We start from the raw sequence: 21,688 nt of genomic DNA, 5'->3' as shown, positions 1-21,688 counted from the left end.
AAAAATCATTGGACTCCGGCCTGGTTCAGGAGGACAAGAAAATTGTAAATGCCACTCCACTCTAAGAAAGGAAGGAGGCAGCAGAAAGGAAATTATAGACCAGTTAGCCTGACCTCAGTGGTTGGGAAGATTTTGGAATCAATTGTTAAGGATGAGGTTATGGAGCATTTGGTGGCACAGGACAAGATAGGACAAAGTCAGCATGGTTTCCTTAAGGGAAAATGTTGCCTGACAAACCTGTTGGAATTCTTGTGGAGATTGCAAGTAGGATAGATAAAAGGGATGCAGTGGATGTCATATATTTGGATTTTCAGAAGGCCTTTGACAAGGTGCTACACATGAGGTTGCTTACCAAGTTAAGATCCCATGGAATTACAGGAAAGTTACTGGCATGGTTAAAGCATTGGCTGATTGGTAGAAAGCAGCAAGTGGAAATAAAAGGACCCTTTTCTGGTTGGCTGTCAGTGACTAGTGGTGTTCCGCAGGTGTTGGTGTTGGGACTGCTTCTTTTTATGCTGTATATCAATGATTTAGATGATGGTATAGACGGCTTTGTTGTCAAGTTTGCAGATGATATGAAGATTGGTGGAGGGGCAGGTAATGTTGAGGAATCAGGAAGGCTGCAGAATGACTTAGATTAGGAGAAGGGGCATGAAAGTGGCAAATGAAATACAATGTTGGAAAATGCATGGTCATGCACTTTGGTAGAAGAAATGAATGTCCAGACTATTTTCTAAATGGGGAGAAAATCCAAAGATCTGAGATGCAAAGGGACTTGGGAGTCCTTGTGTGGAACACCCTAAAGGTTAACTTGCAGATTGAATCAGTGGTGAGGAAGGCAAATGCAATGTTAGCATTCATTTCAAGAGGTCTAGAATATAACAGCAGGGATGCAATGCTGAGGATTTATAAGTCACTGGTGAGGCCTCACCTTGAGTATCGTAAACAGTTTCGGGTTCCTTACCTAAGAAGTGCTGGCATTGGAGATGGTTCCAAGGAGGTTCACAAGGATGATTTCAGGAATGAAAGGGTTATTATACAAGGAATGTTTGATGACCCGGGCCTTTACTTGCCAGAATTTAGAAGGAAGTGGGGGGGGGGGGGGAAGAAGAGATCTCATTGAAACCTTTCGAATGTTGAAGACCAAGACAGAGTAGATGTGAAAAGGATGTTTCCCATGGTGGTGGAGTCTAGGACAACAGGGCACAGCCTCAAAGTAGAGGGGCGTCCATTAAAAACAGAGACGCTGAGAAATTTCTTTAGCCAGAGGGTGGTAATTTGTTACCACAGACAGCTGTAGAGATCAGATCATATGGTATTTTAAGGAGGAGATTAATAGGTTCTTGATTGACAATGGCATCAAAGGTTATGGGGGCAGGGAGGCCAGGGAGTGGGGCTGAGGAGGGGAAAAGGGATCAGCCATGACTGAATGGCAGAGCAGACTCAATGGGTCAAATGACCTAATTCTGCTCCTATGTCTTATGGCCAAATAGTAAATGTATCAATTTCCAGAGTTTACTAAAAGTAGCAATCTGCAGATCCAATCAAGTTGCCAGATGAGGAACTGTCTATCCTTCAGCAATTAGAATTCCCAAGTTCAAAGAACAATATGTCCAATTGCTATTTACTTAATATCTATACAAATATTGAAATTTTTAAACAAATAATTCTCCTTGATCCGAACAAAAGTAACAATGTCACACATACATTCATAACTCTCATGATGACAATTATTCCTTTTTAAAAAAAAAAATCAGTAAACAGTAAATTGTCAGTATACCTTTGCATGCTGACTGTGGGGAGGGAATCGATCTTTTAAGTGTTTCAGGATTTCAGAAGCAGCTGAATAATAGCCCTATGTCCAAAAAAGAAAACTTTTGCATTACTCACAGTCAAATATATGCCAAACATTAAATTATCACAGCATTTCTGATGCTTAGGTCTCTTTCAGAGGCAGAAATCAGAGAGAAAACAAGGAGTTGGTCTAAATTAAAGGGAGCTTGATGATCAGTTGCTTCTATTTTAACTAAAGAAATCATCTCTGGAGCTCTGCTTTGCCAGTAAGTCTCAATGAAAAGTTATATGATTGTCATTCTTTTCATTAGTACAGAAGCCAATTTGAAAGGAATTACGACCCAAGAAGTGCGAATCAGCTGATTTGACAAACTTAAACAATATTTTCTTAAGACTAGTTTAAGTAAATGGTCTTAACTAAATAATGCACATTGAAATTACATAATACTTGTTAAATATGAACAAAGTGTGATTGGTGTAGCCTTTCTAGATCATCTATTTTTAGCTCCAGATTTCAGCATCTGCAATCGTGTCTGCCTCCAAGTCAAAATGTTTGATTTGTACATCTAGCAAGTAATGCCTGCATAAAAAAGCCAACAAAAACCCTCATCAGAGCCAACTCACCTGTTCTGCATGAAGTTCTGCCAAGTGGCAAAGTACCACAGCCATTGCCTCGGTATTATTTTGGTGGATATCCATGTTTACCGATTCCAAACTATGCATATACAGAAGTAGTTGTGTTTGCTGTAGTGCCATTGTGCTGCAATGATGAAAATTAAACTAATCGTTACTGCAAGAATGTTTTTAAAAAAAAATAGATATCATGGCAAAATATTTCTGGCTACTCCAATCAGTGCCACATGGGACAAATGTAGAACCAGATTGCAAATCCAGTATCAACCCTGCTCTGGACTCTGGATTAATGATACAGAACTCAAAAGGGGGAGGCACAAATATACATATTGAAATAGGGAACCACCACTTTCGTGACAGCCCTTCTTTTGACCAACAGATTTGTTTTCTGATGCTAACAAGAGGGTATTTATGAGAATACAGAGCAATTGCAAGAAATTATTGGTTTATATTATTAATTGGAAATCAGAGAACAGTTTTTTCCAAAACACTAAAAATCTACTGAGTAAAAAATCAATGGAATTGGATGAGACCCAGAGGCAGCTTACCATCAGCTGTTCTTGGTTATTGATTGATATGAGATTAATAGTAATCATTCAAATACACACATACAGTTATTCTTGAAGGTCAAAATAAATTGTTATGTACCTTTGTCCATACATTTTCCAAATTGCAGTTTTCTGTGCTATGCTTACATCAATAAGCTCCGAAAGTCCATGTTTCCAATGCAACATGTCAGAATCTTTCATCGCATCCATGAGCTTATTTGCTGATCTTCCAGAAAAGGCCCTCTGTTGTACTAGTGATTGGATACCCAGAGAAGCCAAGTACTACAAGAAAAAAAACAAGCAAAATGGAGATATATTTTTGCTTGTTCTTGACCCTTGTTGGTGTGTTAGAGCTTACCATTCTTTACCAATGCTTAGTTGTTCAGTGAGGAAATAGGTCAGATTATTCTCTGCCACTTAATTTGGTTTCTCCATTACCTATAAATACCAGATTCAACAAGCTTATGATTTAATGGCAAGATAAAAATTAAGAGCAGAAGTTGGCTATTCCTGACTATTTAAGGTAACCTTTCATCCTCTTGCTATCTGTCCCTTAAAAGATTCAAAGACTATTTTGACACCATTTGAGGAAAAGATTTGTCAAAGACTTATGATTGAGACAACTTTTTTTGAAAAAAAAAGACTACATCTAGCTCAAATGGGCAAGTCTTTTTTTAAAATAATGGCCCAAGTTTTAGATTCTCCAGACAGAAAATATCCTCACTCAACATCCATCCTATTAAGATCTTCCAGGTTGTTAAGTTTCATTCTTGTCCCTCGTCACTCTTCTGAACTTCAGAAGTCAACCACGCCATTCCAAGTTATTATTTGGTAAAGTTTGCCCAATTGCTTCAAACATTTTAACATTCTTACCAAAACAAGGAGACCTGTAGTGTATACAGTATTCCAGAACCTCCCTATTTTCATAATTTCAGCTCAAAACAAACAGTAACGTTATTAGTTTCAAACAACAAACTGCTGCAGGAATCCAGCAGTTCAGGCAAAGGGATGAGCAGAAGTCCTGAAGCATGGTCTCAACCAGGCCCTTCCTGCGTTCATTCACCATCCTCTGCCTCCATGGACGCTGCTTGACCTGCTGAATTCCTCCAACAATTTGTTATTTACTTCAGATTAATCATCTTCATTTTTCTGTCTGAACTTCATTAGCTTTCCTAATTACTTATAGTATCCGCATATATGTAATTTTCTAAGTAATGCACTAAGACACCTTGCTCCCTCTGCATCTTGTCTCTCACCATCTAGGTAATCAGCCTTGTTAAATTTTTGCCATTCATTTAACCCATACCCTTTAGTAGCCACCTTTCCTCCTCTTCAGAATTTATTTTGTTAGCTGTCTTTGCATCATTAGTCAGCAAACATATCTTCATTTTATTCACCCAAATTATTCATATGAATTAGAAAATGTTAAAGTCACAGTATTAATCTCCCTGGCACACCACTTGTTAAATTTTACCCCAAAAAAAGACCCATCAGCTTCTACCTGTGTCAAAGTGTTACTTGCAACACCATGATCTGTTATGTTCTAATATATAAACTCAACTTGCAGGTTTGCTAGCACACAAACATCTGCAAATATTTTATATGTACTTTCAGTTTCATTACATGGTTTCAGTTAAAAACTACAAATTTTTATTAAAACTGATATTAAACAATAGTTGTCTTGACCTTTCTCATAAAATGCCGTAAATGTTTTACTTTACAGATGTTTACTTACAGGTAGACCAAGTTGCCCAGCCTTTTTCACAGAGTGCTCAACGAGAACTGTGTTATCTGATCCCTTCATCTGTTCCAGTATGTAAAGCCAACTCTAAAATCAAAGTCGCAATAGGAATCAAGCTTGCATTGCTCTTAAGATACCACCATTCAGTAAAATAAAACTCTTCCAGCTAATTATTCTATTAATAAATTATATAGCAACGTAGGCTATGGAAAAGAACTGTTTTTTCAACTAACCACTAACCACTAACCACAGAGTGGTCAGCAGCACTGGGGCTCCACAGGGGACTGTCCTGTCTCCCTTTCTCTTCACCAATTACATCTTGGACTTCAACTACTGCACAGAGTCTTGCCATCTTCAGAAGTTTTCTGATGATTCTGCCATAGTTGGATGCATCAGCAAGGGAGATGAGGCTGAGTATAGGGCTTTGGTGGGAAACTTTGTCACATGGTGTGAGAATCATCTGCAGCTTAATGTGAAAAAGACTAAGGAGCTGGTGGTGGTGGACCTGAGGAGGGCTAAGGCACCGGTGACCCCTGTTTCCATCCAAGGGGACAGTGTGGACATGGTGGAGATTTACAAATACCTGGGGATACGAATTGACAATAAACTGGACTGGTCAAAGAACACTGAGACTGTCTACAAGAAGGGTCAGAGCTGTCTCTATTTCCTGACTGAGGTCCTTTAACATCTGCCAGACGATGCTGAGGATGTTCTACAAGGCTGTGGTGGTCTGTGCTATCATGTTTGCTGTTGTGTGCTGGGGCAGCAGACACCAACAGAATCAACAAACTCATTTGTAAGACCAGTGATGTTGTGGGGGTGGAACTGGACTCTCTGACGGTGGTGTCTGAAAAGAGGATGCTGTCCAAGTTGCATGCCACCTTGGACAATGACTCCCATCCACTCCATAATGTACTGGTTAGGCACAGGAGTACATTCAGCCAGAGACTCATTCCACTGAGATGTAACACTGAGCGTCATAGGAAGTCATTCCTGCCTGTGGCCATCAAACTTTACAACTCCTCCCTCGGAGTGTCAGACACCCTGAGCCAATAGTCTGGTCCTGGACTTATTTCCACTTGACATGATTAACTTATTATTTTTTAATTATTTATGGTTTTATATTGCTATATTTCTACACTATTCTTGGTTGGTGCGGCTGTAACGAAACCCAATTTCCCTCGGGATCAATAAAGTATGTCTGTCTGTCTGTCTCTTACCAAGCAATGCTGTAGGCAAACATGGTCACTGGATTCTTGGGCAATGCGAATAGCTTCCTGTAAAGCATATTGGGCTTGCTCACTAAAGAAACAACAGATACAAAATCAATGAAGAAAAGCATATATTATTTATCTGATATAAATTGCCTCAAGATTTATTACACTGTAAAAGCACACTGAGTTTCCTAGTATTTGCTGGCTCCCATATCACCTGCAGTTGCAACTCAGCTCACTGTAGTTCGGAGTGTCAACTTGAAAGAGATCAATATGTCTATTGACAATGCCAATAATAGCTCTACTGAATTAACAAGGGTTACAGAGATTATTATCAGAACTGAATTAAATAGAAAATGCTGGGAATATCTTAGTTAGCCATTATGTAGGGAGAAACAATGCTAATATTTCAGATCAATGACCTTTCATCAGAACTGAGGAAAGCTAGACATGTAGCAGATGAAGAATGGAGTTGATGAAGCAAAAAATGAAGACTGCGATGGGGTGGAAAGGAGTAGGATCTAGAAACATAGAAAACCTACACAATACAGGCCCTTCGGTCCACAATGCTGTGCCGAACATGTACTTACTTTAGAAATTACCTAAGGTTACCCATTAGCCCTCTATATTTTCTAAGCTCCATGTACCTATCCAAGAGTCTCTTAAAAGAACATACTGTATCCACCTCCACCACTGACACCAGCAGCCCATTCCATGCACTCACCACTCTGCGTAAAAAAACTTACCCCTGACATCTCTTCTGTACCTACTTCCAAACACCTTAAATTCGTGCCCTCTTATGTTAGCCGTTTCAGCCCTGAGAAAAAGCCTCTGACTATCCACATGATCGATGCCTCTCATCATCTTATACACCTCTATCAGGTCACCTCTCATCCTTCTTCGTTCCAAGACAAAAAGGCCAAGTTCACTCAATCTGTCCTCATAAGGCATGCTCCCCATCCAGGCAACATCCTTGTAAATCTTCTCTCCACCCTTTCTATAGTTTCCACATCCTTCCTGTAGTGAGGTGACCAGAACTGAGCACAGTTCTCCAAGTGGGGTCTGACCAGGGTCTGTCATAGCTATAACATTACCTCTCGGCTGTTGAACTCAAATCCCACAGTTGATGAATGCCAAAACACCATATGCCTTCTTAACCACAGAGTCAACCTGCGCAGCAGCTTTGAGTGTCCAATGGACTCAGACCCTAAGATCCCACTGATATTCCACACTGCCAAGAGTCTTACCATTAATACTATATTCTGTCATCAGTTTTGACCTACCAAATGAACCACCTCAGACTTATCTGGGTTGAACTCCATCTGCCACTTCTCAGCCCAGTTTTGCATCCTATCAATGTCCCGCTGTAACCTCTGACAGCCCTCCACACTATTCATAACACCCCCAACTTTGTGTCATCAGCCAATTTACTAACCCATCCCTCCACTTCCTCATCTAGCTCATTTATAAATATCATGAAGAGAATGGGTCCCAGAACAGATCCCTGAGGCACACCACTGGTCACCGACCTCCATGCAGAATATGACCCATCTACAACCACTCTTTGCCTTCTGTGGGCAAGCCAGTTCTGGATCCACAAAACAATGTCCCCTTGGATTCTTTGCTTCCTTATTTTCTCAATAAGCCTTGCATGGGGTACCTTATCAAATGCCTTGCTGAAATCCATATACACTACATCTACTGCTCTACCTTCAATGTGTTTAGTCACCTCCTCAAAAAATTCAAAGCCACGCTGACTATTCCTAATCATATTATGCCTCTCCAAATGTTCATAAATCCTGCCTCTAAGGATCTTCTCCATCAACTTACCAACCAATAAAGTCAGACTCACTGGTCTATAATTTCCTGGGACTGACCGACTGACTGTTTGTGGTGACATGCCTGGAAGGATTATAAACAAAGGAACAAAACTCGAAATACTAGAGAGAATGAAAATCCAATGCTGGAAATTTGAGCTGTGTGACTGGAAGGGATAATTATCTTAATGCGCCAAATTCATTTTAAGTCCTGATGGCTAAGACATGTTAAATTGAAAGATGAAGTGCTTATGTTAAGCTTTGTTCAAACAGCATAGAAGGCCAAAGATCCTACTGAAGTAGAGAATTTAAAGTTATAGGCAACTCTAAGCTGAGGTTCACCCTTGCAAATCTCACCCAGCAATGAATTCACTTTGCCTCACAGGCACTCATTCACTCTATTTCACGTTGCCAGCATTGTTTCCTTCTCCTTAGAACCTCACCCTCTTTTGATCTTTTAAGATTTTATTTGCCTCCTCCTAGCAACAAATCCTCCAAATTGCTAGCTCTTTAGAGACAGAACTGCCAACATTTGTGCCAAACAATTTCTTGTATTCTTCACACTAATGCAGACTTTTCCTTTTGTTCCCTCTGCAACATTAAACTCATTTCATCACTAATCTTCCCTGGCCCGATAAATAGTCATTCATCTGAAATTCCAATTCTAGTGGTGAGGTGTTGCATTTGGCAAGACAAATCAGAGTAGGACTTACATGGTGGAAGATAGATAGGGCACTGAGAAGTGTGGTGGAACAGAGGGATCTGGGAATACAGATCCATAATTCCTTGAAAGTGGTACGGTACTGTGCAAAAATCTTAGGCAAATATTTTTTAAAAGTTCTTCAAAGCGAAGATGGTTTCCAAAATAATGAAATAAAGTTTCGAAATATCAAAAAAATTACTACAAAGAGTAGTAGACAGTAAAAATCTAAATCAAATCAATATTTGGTGTGACCACCTTTGCCTTTTAGATAGATTGTCACGCAGTTTTTATAAGAAAATCGGCTGGTAGGTTGTCTCAAGCATCTTGGAAAATTTGACACAGTTCTGCAGACGCTGGCTGTCTCACTCGCTTGTCTCTGCAGGTAATCCCAGACAGCTTTGAGGATGTTGAAATCGAGGCTCTGTGGAGCTTATTGTATCTGTTGCAGAACTCCTGTTCTCCCTTTCTCTGAAGATAGTTCTTCATGACTTTGGCTGTTCGTTTGGAGTTATCGTCCTGCTGCAGAATGAAGTTGGGACCAATCAGTGGCCCCCATGATGCATGATGGATGAAAATCTGCTGTACTTCTCAGCATTGCAGATTCCATTAAGTCTGACCAGACCACCAACTGCAGAAATGCAGCACCAAACCTGTAGGGAACCTCCGCCATACTTTGCTGTTGGCTGCATACTCATCCAGGTAGTGCAGTCCAGCTCTTCTACAGACAAACTGCCTCCTGTTTGAGCCAAAAATTTCAAATTTTGTCTCTTCAGTCCAGAGCACTTGTTGCCATTGTTCAGCACTCCTGTCCTTGTGTCTTTGGCTTTGTTTCCACTTCAGGGGAATGGCTTTTTGGCAGCAACTTATCCATGAAGACCACTTCTGACAAGACTTCCCTGGAATATAGAGGAGTGTACTTGGCTTGCAGTAGTTACTGTGAGTTCAGAGCTGATAACAATGCTGGACTTCTTCTGATTTAGAAGGTACATCAGTTTGATGCATCTATTGTCTACTGCACTCGGTTTCCATGGACAACCACTGCACTTCTGGTCCTCAACTTTGCCCATTTCTTTGTACTTTTTCAGAACAGCTTGGACAGCACACCTTGAAACTCCTGTCTGTCATGAAGTTTTTGCTTGGGAGAGACCTTGCTGAAGCAGCATGACAACTTATGCCTTGCTGCTATGCTCACTCTTGCCATGGTGAAAGAATTTAAGATTTGAAAGTTAAATTGTCACATCTGCCACACCCTTATCTTTTAGCTTGGTTGTCCTTCACCCAGTTTGAGTCCTTCTACTCCTGTTTCTGTTTAGTCTATTCAATTTATTACGTCATTGATCATTTGCACCTGTTTGTTATATTTGTTTAAATATGCACTGGCTGTATATCTACAAAGTAATCAAGATTTTATTTGAAAGTGGTCTATTACTTAATGTTACTTTCTTTAATGAAATACAAAACATTTACATTTTTGGAAAATAGATGTTTGAAAATCTAAGATTTGCTCCTTTCTTCTAATATACTAACGCAGAAGACAAAAAACATCTAAAACAATTCATATAACAAATCTAGGGTGCCTAAGACTTTTGCACTGTATTGTACATCAGCACTGTTTGCAGACTACCACTGAGTAAAATATTAAGTGAAGCTGACATGGCAATGCTTTTGTACAAACATTTCTGTAAACTTTGTGAGTGCTATATACCGCAGTCACAGACCACTTTATACATTTTTAATGGCACCAATCTTCTTTAGAGATATCAAACCTTCATTTTCTTTTTTAAGCACTGTTTGTGAAATATTTTTATTGTGCTTTACAGCTGGAAACAAGGTGGAATGTAAAATACTCACTGATGGCCGAATCTACAGTTCAGAGCAGCAAGATTTAGAGCTGCGTATCGCAAACTTCTTCCAAACCCATCCTCTCCACTGCTTTTGCTATCACTGCCAGTAAGGATTAGCCGATCAAAATAATGAAGTAAACTGTGCATTGCACTGAAGTAATCTTGTACTCTGAGACTATTTAAATAGCTCAAATAATGCTGAAAAATATTAAAGCATTATAGTTATTGTCTTAATGTTTTTAAATATTTTAGTAACTACATACTAATTTTTGAATTTATTAAAAAAGCATTTTACAACTTATCAAAGTGAAAGGTTGGGGACATGGCAAGCATTTAAGTGTACTAGCCACAAATGAGAAGCTGGTGTAGTTATCAAAATAGAAAGCAAAAAAAAAATTATCAATTCTTGGGAACACAGGGAAAACAAAATCTATTAATAGTTTTGATTGTACAAAATCAAACCATTTTCAGATAGAAGAAATACGATCAGTTACTAAGCACAACAATTATTAAAATGTCAGTTCATGAATTTAAAAAACATTTACCCGCCTTAGTTTCATCAGTGCTAAGCTTTTATCATTCAAAAGATGATACTGGGTCAACATTTACTTAGCAGTATTAGTGATATTTGGTGGATTCTTTGTGAAACTCTTCAACAAAAATTATAAATAATTTGAATTTGGTAGATTAAGAACATGAATACTTACAGCTTCTGAAAAATCAGGATTAAATTTAAGTAGGTTATTCAATTCTTTCTGGAGAGCAGCTGGCGAAAGAGCCTTGTTTTCATTGTTTTTTAGCAATGATGCCTAAAAAATATTAAAATTAGCATTTATTATTTCTGTCAAGCAAAGCTGGTAAACTTAGCAACTGTGATATTAGAATTGGCTTAATTATTTTATTCTATACAAGCAGAAATTAATTCTAAAGGTTAATCACACAAAATGAACCACAAGGGCTGTATCAACCAATAACTTGTAAAGGGATTCAAAACAAATTCTCTAGATAGACCAGAAAAATCCAAAGCTTGCTTCCTGGCCTTTGGAACCTTGTGAGAAATCCTAGAATGTTATTTTTACTCATTAATACGGTAGATTCCGGATTATAAGCCGCTACTTTTTTCCCACATTTTGAACAGCTTTGAACTCTGCGGCCTTTAATCCAGAGCGGCTAATACATGTTTTTTTTTCATGCCGCCTCGTAAACATTTTGCCTTGTAACAGTAGACCAATAAAATTGATGAGTAGTTCACAGAGGTCCAATGAAATTGTACGATAAATCAAGCGCACTTTCACAATTAAATTATTGTAAATCAGTCATTTGTACTCACCCTCATCAACATGGAAAATACTCGAAGAAAAGCAAGACCCGAGCGCGTCAGACCCGAGCGCATCAGACCCGATTAGACCCGATCGCGTTACGCAAGCGCGTCAGACCCGATTAGACCCGATCGCGTTACGCAAGCGCGTCAGACCCGATTAGACCCGATTGCGTTACGCAAGCGCGTCAGACCCGATTAGACCCGATCGCGTTACGCAAGCGCGTCAGACCCGAGCGAAAACGCTGCTTTTAAGTTAAAGGCGATCAATAACTTTTCCTGGTAGGCTGCAGTATATATATTTTTACCAGTCGCTAGGAGATATTGGAATGTTGTTCGTGCTGTTCAGTAAAAAAGTATATGCAACGTAATTTGTGTTACCGATACGTATGTATATTTAAAAGTAGCGGTGCGGCCTTTACAATTAAAAAATTGATTTTATTTCTAAAATTAGAGCCAGCGGCTTTTAATCAGGTGCGCTCTGTAGTCCGGAATCTACGGTAATTAGATGCAAAAGCATCACCATTCAAAAAGGAATAAGGACCAAATACTATACCTGTTGAGCAAGGAAATATTCAGCTTGTTTCTGAGATAAAGGTCCTCTGTCACTAACTTCATCATCTCTGTTAAGCAGCAAAATAGCACAAATAACATTATGTTAAAAAAACAAGTATCAGATAATCAGTTAAATTTTTTCTTCTGTTTTATCAGTTCTAGCTGAAGTTATGTATCCATAGCAGCAAAGTTGTAAAGTACTCCTTTGAATATAAGATTCCATATTATTTCAGCTTATTTCCAAATACAGACAAAATATTGCAGCGTAATAACAACAGATGCTTAAGTTTTTCATTGCACCTGTGCATACATGGATATATGCATATTACAATAAACTCAACTTTAACTTTAATGTTATTTTATTTGCACTGATCCAATTTAAAAGAATTTAACAAAATGGGTAGTTTCTACATAACTGATCAAATACAAGATAGTATTCTTGTCTCTAGCAAAAATTATTTTTTTACTGTTCATATCTGCCACAATTTACTATTTTCCTCAGATGTATTGTAATTTTCCACTAAGTTAGAGAACTAAGAGTAATGAAGTTGAGGGACAAGGTTAGTCAAAAAAAATGAAATCTATTTTCTCATACTAATTGATCTGTAAAACACACACATTAAGAGCAGCACGAGAACTTTGAGATCAGAATCCAATTCACACCAGCACAGCAGTGAGGAAGAACAAAAGCAATTAGTATTGGAGTATAAAAGTATAGACTTTAACTATGAAGTCAGTTATTTGCTATGCATGTACTCAATTTAGTAGAATGAAATCTTAGGAATGTAGAGGTAGCTAAAGAGCTAAAGAAATGTAGATTAGAACATTGCTCAGTTCTGAGTTTCCTATTTGCTATGCATGTACCCAATTTGGTAGGAGACTGCAGTCTTAAGATGACAATGGTGTGTTAATGAGAGGTAGCTAAAGAACTAAAGAAATGTAGATTAGAACATTGCTCAGTTCTGAGTTTATTATTTGCTATGCACAATGTACGTGCAGCACGTGTAAAATGCAACTAGAGATTGCTATAAAAGCTGCTGTGTCCGAGGATCGGTGGGCAATCAGCGACTAGCTCAATGACTGTCTCAGCTTTGATTTGCAAATTAAAGTTTAACCCTTCTTGAAGAATCTTCTGCATCTCCTGGTCATTTGTAAGGCACGAAAAACCACGACATTAGCAGATAAGAAAAAAGTAAAGCACTAATTGAGCTCCATGCTAGTTTGTGGCAGCATTTCTAAGATATTAAGCTATAGCAGAAAAACCAAGTGGTATCATTTCTTTTTAAATTCAATGAATATTTAATCTACAAGACATAGGAGCAGGATTAGGCCGTTCAGCCCATCAAGTCTGCTCTACTATCCCATGACTGATTTATTAGCACTTTCAACTCCTCCTTCTGCTTTCTTCTTGTAACCATTAGATGTCCTGATTAATGAGGTACTCCTCAAGCTCCACCTTAAATAAACCAAATTACAGCAGTCTGTGGCAATGAATTCCACAGATTTACCGAACACTATACCTGTTGAGCAAGGAAATATTCAGCTTGTTTCTGAGATAAAGGTCCTCTGTCATTAACTTCATCATCTCTGTTAAACAGAAATTTCTCCTCATCTCTGTTCTAAATAGATAAATCTCTACTCTGAGGCTGTGTCCTCTGGTCCTAGATTCCCCCACCATAGAAAATATCCTCTCCACATCCACTCTATCTGGGCCTTTCAATATTCGATAGCTTTTACTGAGATCCACCATCGTTTTAAGCTTCAGCACATACAGGCCCAGGGCCATCAAACACTCACATGTTAATCCTTTCAATCATTCTCATGACCTTCTCTGGACTTTCTCCAATGTTATTGGAGTATAAAAGTTGCATTGTTTGCTGTGAAACCAAAACTATGTAGTCAGCTTTGAACTTGCTATTTGCTAGAGAATGAAATCTTAAGAATGTAGAAGACAATGGTGTGTTAATAAGAGGAAGCTAAGAGATGTGGATTATGTAGTCTGAGTTTGCTATTTGCTATGCATGTATCCAATTTAGTAGGAGAATGAAATCTTAAGAATGTAGAAGACAATGGTGTGTTAAGAGGAAGCTAAGAGATGTAGATTAAAACATGATTAAGTCAATAGGTAATAACAATAGTGGCGGATGTACTTGTGATACGCACCTATAGACCGATTGGATATGCTAATACAACTAAACCAGGAGATTGGTATAAAAAAACCACAATGTCAGCACATATTTTCTTAGATAATGAGCACAAAACTGCTCATAACACACCCAGCATGGTCTGACGCATGCCTTATAAAGCCTCAGCATCCACATCTTTGCTCCTACATTCTAGTCCCCTCAAAAATCAATATTAACATTACATTTGTCTTCCTTACCACCAACTCAAACTGCAAGTTAATCTTTAGTGAATCCTGCATGAGGAACCCAAGTCCCTTTGCACCTCTGATTTTCGAATTTGCTCCCCAGTTAGTGTCGTGGTTTCTCGTGCTCCACAAACGACCAGGAGACGCAGAAGATTCTTCAAGAAGGGTTAAACTTTAATTTGCAAATCAAAGCTGAGACAGTCATTGAGCTAGTCGCTGATTGCCCACCGATCCTTGTACATAGCATTTTTTATAGCAATCTCCTGGTTTAGTTGTATTAGCATATCCAATCGGTCTACAGTTGCATATCACAAGTACATCCGCCACTATTGTTTCTACCCATTGACGTAATCCTGTTCTAATCTACATCTCTTAGCTACCTCTCATTAACACACCATTGTCTTCTACATTCTTAAGATTTAATTCTCCTACTAAATTGGATACATGCATAGCAAATAGCAAGTTCAAAGCTGACTACGTAGTTTTGGTTACACAGCAAACAATGCAACTTTTATACTCCAATATTAGAAAATCTATTACTTCGACAAAAGTGCATAACCATGCACTTCCCTACACTATATTTCATCTGCCAATTTTTGCCCATTCTCTAAGTCCTTCTGCAGACACCCTGCTTCCTCAACACCACCTGCCCCTCCACTAACTTGGCCACAAGGCCATCAATTCCTTCATCCAAAACACTGACATATAACATGAAAAGATGCAGTCCCAACGCCAACCCCTGCAGAACATTAGTCACAGAAGCAAGCCAGAAAAGGTCCCTTTTATTCCTACTCTCTGCCTCCTACCAGTTAGCCAATTCTCTATCCATGCTAGTACCTTTCTTGTAATACCATGGGATCTTGACTTGTTAAGGAACCTTATGTGCCGCACCTTGTCAAAGGCCTTCTGAAAATCCAAATAAACAACATCCACTGACTCTCCTTTGTCTATCCTGCCTGTTATTTCTTCAAAGAACTCCAAATGAAGGAAACCATGCTGACTTTGGACTATTTTGTTATGTGCCTCCAAGTACCCTGAAACCTCATCCTTAATTGACTCCAACATCTTTCCAACCACTGAAATCAGGCTATCTGGCCTATAATTTCCTTTCTTATGCCTCCTCTTCTTAAAGAGTGGAGTGACATTTGCAATTTTCCATTCCTCTGGAACCATTCCAGAATCTAGTGATTCTTAAAGGATCATTACTAATGCCTCCACAATCACATCTACTACAGTTACCCCTTTCCAAAACCTGGGGTGTAGTCCATCTGGTCCAGGTGAGACATTTATCATCCCAAGCACCTTCTCTTTAGAGATAGCAATGACACTCACTTCTGCCTCCTGACACTCTTATATTTTGGCATTCTGCTGTTATCTTCCACAGTGAAGACAGAGACGCAAAATATTCATTTAGTTCTTCCGTCATTTCTTTGCTCCTATTACTACCTCTCCAGCATCATTTTCCAGTGGTTCAATATCCACTTTCATTTCTTTTAATCTTTATATATCTGAAAAAAACTTTTTGTATCCTCTTTGATATTATTGACCAGCTTACCTTCATATTTCATCTTCTCTCTCTTTATTGCTGTTTTAGTTGCCTTTTGTTGGTTTTTAAAAGCTTCCCAACCCTCTAGCTTCCCCCTAAATTTTGCTATATTATATGCCCTCTCTTTTGCTTTCATGCTGTCTTTGACTTCCTTTGTCAGCCACAGTTGCCTCATCCTCCCTTTAGACTACATCTTCATATTTGGAATACATCTTTCCTGCACCTTCTGCATTGCCCACAGAAACTCCAGCCATTGTTGTTCTGCCATCATCCCTACTAGTCTCCCCTTCCAATGAAATTTGATAAATCCAATTTTAGCTTCTCCTTCTCAAATTGCATAGTGAATTCTAACGTATTATGATCACTGCCTCCTAAGAGTTCCTTTACCATAAGCTCCCCTGGAGGGCTCAACTACAAGCTGCTCTAAAAAGCTATCTCGTATGTATTTCACAAATTCCCTCTCCTGGGATCCAGCGCCAACCTGATTTTCCCAATCTACCTGCAATCTACATCCCGCATGACTATCGCAACATTGCCCATTATACAAGCCTTTTCTATCTCCCGTTGCAATCTGTAGACCACATTCTGGCTACTGTTCAGAGGCCTATATATAGCTCCCATCAGGGTCTTTTTACCCTTGCAGTTTCTTAATTCTACCCAGAAGGACTCTGATTCTATGTCACCTCTTTCTAAGGATTCAATTTTACTTTTTTTTAAAATCAGCAGAGCCATCCCAATCCCTCTGCCTACTTGTCTATCCCATTTCTACCCTAAACTCTATTTTAATTAAATCTTGACTTAGCAGCCAGTCTAGAAACATTCCATACAAAGCTGCAAATGAGCTAATCAGCAAGATGCAGATATTTGACCTCAAAGCAAAATTTGAACTGCAATTAGTTAATAAAATGTTCCAAATAACTAAATTATGTGATAATCATAGCACAAAGTTCAAATAGACTGAATGAGAACTATGGCATTTGGACAGGCAGAATGATTTATAATTATATTTTATTGACTTTAAAATCATTGTGCATGGCTTATCAAATACTGCTTCTAAATTGTAAAGTACAAGATCTTAAGTCAAGTGGGTTTGAAGTAGTTACAAACCAGGAGGAAAATTGTACCTGAGGTCACCTGAGGTCATTGACAATAGGTGAAAAAGCAGTAGCTTGTTTTCAAATACTGTTCCAAATTCCATGGATAGAAATCAGGAGGCAGAACAGCCAAAAAAGTTCAGCAATAAAATTCTGTCTTAATAACCAGATGCCAATGATTTTTTTCTAGCTAAGGTACTTTTTGATCTGTTAGCATTAGTTTTTATAGATCCTCTTGAATAGCCTTTTTTTCCAAAAAACAATCAACCCCCATGGCAAAAATCCCTTATCCCAAGGACCAATCAAATCAACCTTCACTGCTGCCTGCTAAATGGATTGCAAAAATCCAATCTGCTTTAACCACGTACTGACAAAAAAATTCTTCAAGAATGCTTTGCTTAACAAAGAAAGTTCCCTTCCAAAGTTTCATTCTATTTAATTGATTGCAAATAATGTTACCTTAATGGAAATTCTAATTCCTCTTTTTCCATTTTTCTTTCAAGATCTAATGATGTTAATTCCATATCTGTATCTTCTGTTTCTGCACATCTTGGTGACATCTTTTCATAGCTTTGATAATATTGTTGTAAAGCAGTGTAAAGCTTATAAACCTGACTGAAGGACAGTTTGTTGTAGGCTAGGATCATGTGCCGTAAGAACAGACCTGCAGAAATGTTAAAAGCTAGTTAGCCACTGAGAAGAGCCTATTTTCAAACTGTGGCCTTGCACACAGTCTAATTAGTATGGAATATATTTTAGAATTATGTAATAATATTTCTGGCTCCACATTGTAAAGTTATGAGTTCACATTTCAGTCTAGATGGTCATTACAAAATTCTTTTGTAACTGACAAAACATCATAGCAAATTCTTAAGATTCACAAACTCTGGTTGGGAAAAGAAAATCTCATTTTATGCATAAATAATTACCCTTTCCAAAAGACTATAATAACAATTTGTAGATTTTCCACTGGAAGAGACAAGCACATTTATTCTGAAGCCCCCTTAAGAACTTTATATGATCACTTCATATTCCAAACGCCAGAGAACAAAGGTTTTTTGTAATCAGTTCTCCACAATAAAAACAATTCCCTCAGCCTAAAAATTAATCCTGTAAAACATTGTCCCATTATCTTTAAGAATGTTTTCACTTCTTTCCTTAAGAATTGCCCTTTTCAAAGACAACTGTGGGACAAAAGTGAATCTATTACAATTGAGAGCACAACAGAATGGGATGAATTGTGTGTCACCAAATGTGGTGGAAAAGTATGTAAATTGTTTCCTGAATGAGAACTTTATTTCACTTATCTGTCCTTATCCCTCATCAAATCAAGAATTCCCCCCCCCCCAATGAAGTGGACAGAAGGAATCTACAGTCAAACCAAACCAAAGTAAACCAAAAAAAAGGTTGACCAAACAAAATATCATGTTCCAATTACACTGTAATTTAACTTTTGTCACAAATCTGGTACGAGATATGCACCAAGAAACAGCGGATCCATCTTCGGGAATGTTTTTAAGACAGGCAAAATTCATTGGCTTGTTTTGCAAGTGGAAACATACAGGTACATAAAGTGAATGGAGGACATTAAACATAGTGGCTCAGTGAACAGAAGTATTTCTCAGTGAATAGATGTTTGCAAACTCATCAACCCATAATTTCTCTCCACAATGGTAAATAAGCGCAGGTGCTCAAATTATGTAGTATTCTCCAACTGCAAATTACACAATCAAAAATCTCGACCACATAACACTGGTGACTGTAGAGTTAAGAAATACTTCAACCAACTTTCAAAAATTTATACCTATGACACTTGTCTTGTGAACTGCTGGTTCTGTACCATTAAAAACATGCTGTAGGGAAAAAAAGAAGTTCTCCATGTCTTTCAACTCTCCTTCAGCCATCAACTTCACTCTGAGAAGGGCAAATTGTGAAAGTGTTACTGAATTGCATTTAGCAATGAAAAGATCAATCTACATTTTTCAATAAATTTATTTATAGTAGTTTTTTAAAATAAATATTGCAATTTCCTGCACCTGATTCTAATTTGAAGGTGGTCCTAATATGGCTGTTTTTAAGAAATATATTTGAGCCAGTTAACCTGAAATGTATTTTTAATCACATGACCACCTTATTAGCTTTTTAAAAATTAGTTTAAGGAATACAGGCATCATTGGTAAGGTTAAAATTTATTTTCTATCCTAATAACCCCAGTGGTTTTGATGAGTCATTATCTTGAACCACTGCTGTCCACACGGTCCAAGTATTGCTGTTGAGAAAGGATTCCAAGCTACAAATCCAATGAAAGAACAATATTTCCCATTTAGTACATGGTACAACCTCCTTATGATAAAGGAGGCTGCAATTTCAGCTTACTGAGTCTCTCGTGGCTTACGGAACAATTCTATTCCCTAGTTTTCCCGATAACACATTCTAATATTTTCCCATAAATGTCTCCCAGATTCTAACACCCACTTACACACTAGAGGCAATTTACAATGTCCAATTAACTGATGCATATCTTTGGCACACAGCAAAAAAAAACCTGAGCATCCTTCTGCATTTTTCACTGTTTCAGGTTGGTAGCCTAGCTTGAAGCCAAAAGTGGACCAGGTCACATTCAGGGCAATGAGGTGACAGTTTGCGATGGAATGCAGTTTTGGTGCAATCATAAGTTTTGCAATTCTGGGCTATCCAGGCTTGATCTTATATTTTTTTCCCTAGAATATCTCACTTAAGATGTTACAAACCCCATCTTTACCTACTCTACACTATGATCAGTGGTGGACAGTTAACAAAAGCTGCCTCTGTTTCACTCTCCACTGATACTACCCAACCTCCAGCTTTTTGTTTCTATTACACACTATATCTTACTTTTGTCAATGTTTGTTCCAAATATCCAACATGTACAAGTAATAATTTATTGGGTGTAGGAAGGTACTATGGGATACTTGCAAGTCATTATCTTGACCTTTTGACCTCATTTCTTGAGATTTCACAGATTCAGGAATAAACACTGAGAGCTCCTAGGGTAACAATACCTATCACAGCACCTCTTACACAGCATTTTTGAAAAACACAGATTCAATTCATTGACGGGTCACTGATGGAAAGGGTGAGCAGTTTCAAGTTCCTGGATGTTAACATTTCAATCCTAGGTCCACAATACAGATGCAATCATGAAGAAGGCATGCCATTAGCTCTACTTTGTTAGGAGTTTGGAGGGCATTTGGTATGTCCTCCAAGAGTCCTCCAAAGAGTCTAGCAAATTTCTACAGATCTGCAATGGAGGGCATTCTGAATGGCTGCATCATCATCTGACATGGAGGCTCCAATGTGCAGGATTGCAAGATTTCAGAGGGTTGTAGACTTGGCCATCTTGATCATGGACACATGCCTACTAGAGGACATCTTCAAAAGGTGGGGTCGCAAGAAGGCAGCATGAATGATCCTCAACATCCAGGGTGTGCCTTCTTCTCATTACTACCATCAGGGAAGAGGCATGAGAGCCCGAAGACCCACATTTTCCCTGCCATCAGATCTCTGAATGGCGAATGGACATTACCTTGCTATTCTGCTTTGCTCTGTTTTTATTGTATGTATAATTTATTATGTCTGCACTACAGCCAGAAAACATCAAATTTCACGACATATGTCTGTAACAATAAATAAACTTGTTCTGATCTGGCTTTTTCTACAATTTATTGTTCAATACATCTACGATATTCCACAACTCTGTAATACTTCATGCATTTGCACATTTACCTTGTACTGACGGAACTTGCTAATTTAGGGCAACATGCTCCAATAGTCTTCAACAACTGAAATAATGTCATATCTGGACCCTAAATCGAAAGTACAGACATGCACATATTTAATAAATTAATAAATCCGACTGGAAATTAATTCATAATCAAGAGGTACCCTCACCTGCAGCAACGGTAAATTTAACTTGTTCATTTGGAGACGTCTCGTTTCAACTTCAGGTGTCCCTTGTCCCTTACAAGTGGCCATTTCGTGCAACAAAATTAGGATTGAGATTTTGTGAGGGGTAACCCAGTCTTTGATTCCAAAAATGTTTGCGTGAACCACGCCGTTTGCCATCATAGGATTAAAAAACATACTCTCGTGAACGCTGGCCATCATAAAAGATGGAACTAAATACCGGAGCGAGAACAGAGAACGATTAGGTCCAATTCAAGTTGTCCAGCGCCGCACTAGGCCTCATGAAAGATGTACGCACAGATAAGAGCTTCGATTTCTTAAAGGCATTTCCCATTAATAAACTGGCAACATCCCTGTTATGAAACTTGGATGTATATCAGCCGTAAACTAGCATATGTTATCAGGCGTTTTGCAAAAGTGCCGGACACGAACAAATCTGCCGCTCCACAAGGTAATCGCCACCCATCAGCAGCAGGCTTACCAATCAACGCGCGATCGCATGACAGCTCGATTCGCTCGATCATCGTCTCCAATGGCTGAACCCGGTCTGCCGCAGACGTCGCAC

The 21,688-nt window shown here is 38.5% G+C and overlaps 1 protein-coding gene across 2 annotated transcripts in view; it reads right to left on the bottom strand.

Moving 5' to 3' along the window:
- The window catches only part of anapc5 (anaphase promoting complex subunit 5), a 35,654-nt gene extending 14,038 nt beyond the window's left edge, over nucleotides 1-21,616 (bottom strand). The window contains exons 1-12 of one of the 2 annotated variants that reach the window (XM_073065604.1): nucleotides 21,109-21,616; nucleotides 20,944-21,023; nucleotides 18,983-19,092; nucleotides 17,638-17,842; nucleotides 12,169-12,235; nucleotides 11,002-11,103; nucleotides 10,302-10,492; nucleotides 5,937-6,018; nucleotides 4,711-4,803; nucleotides 3,076-3,257; nucleotides 2,419-2,554; nucleotides 1,781-1,855 (exon numbers count right to left, since the gene is read on the bottom strand). In XM_073065604.1, coding sequence (XP_072921705.1) covers nucleotides 1,781-1,855; nucleotides 2,419-2,554; nucleotides 3,076-3,257; nucleotides 4,711-4,803; nucleotides 5,937-6,018; nucleotides 10,302-10,492; nucleotides 11,002-11,103; nucleotides 12,169-12,235; nucleotides 17,638-17,842; nucleotides 18,983-19,092; nucleotides 20,944-21,023; nucleotides 21,109-21,324 — 1,539 coding nt within the window. In that variant the 5' untranslated portion in view covers nucleotides 21,325-21,616. The remainder of the gene's footprint in view (nucleotides 1-1,780; nucleotides 1,856-2,418; nucleotides 2,555-3,075; nucleotides 3,258-4,710; nucleotides 4,804-5,936; nucleotides 6,019-10,301; nucleotides 10,493-11,001; nucleotides 11,104-12,168; nucleotides 12,236-17,637; nucleotides 17,843-18,982; nucleotides 19,093-20,943; nucleotides 21,024-21,108) is intronic. The other variant, XM_073065605.1, reaches the window with a different exon arrangement.
- Between the last annotated feature and the right edge of the window lie 72 nt (nucleotides 21,617-21,688).

This window comes from Hemitrygon akajei, chromosome 14, assembly GCF_048418815.1.
Source record: "Hemitrygon akajei chromosome 14, sHemAka1.3, whole genome shotgun sequence".
NCBI lineage: Eukaryota > Metazoa > Chordata > Chondrichthyes > Myliobatiformes > Dasyatidae > Hemitrygon > Hemitrygon akajei.
Note: the sequence above shows the minus strand (reverse complement) of the source record. Positions and strands in the feature narration are given on the sequence as shown.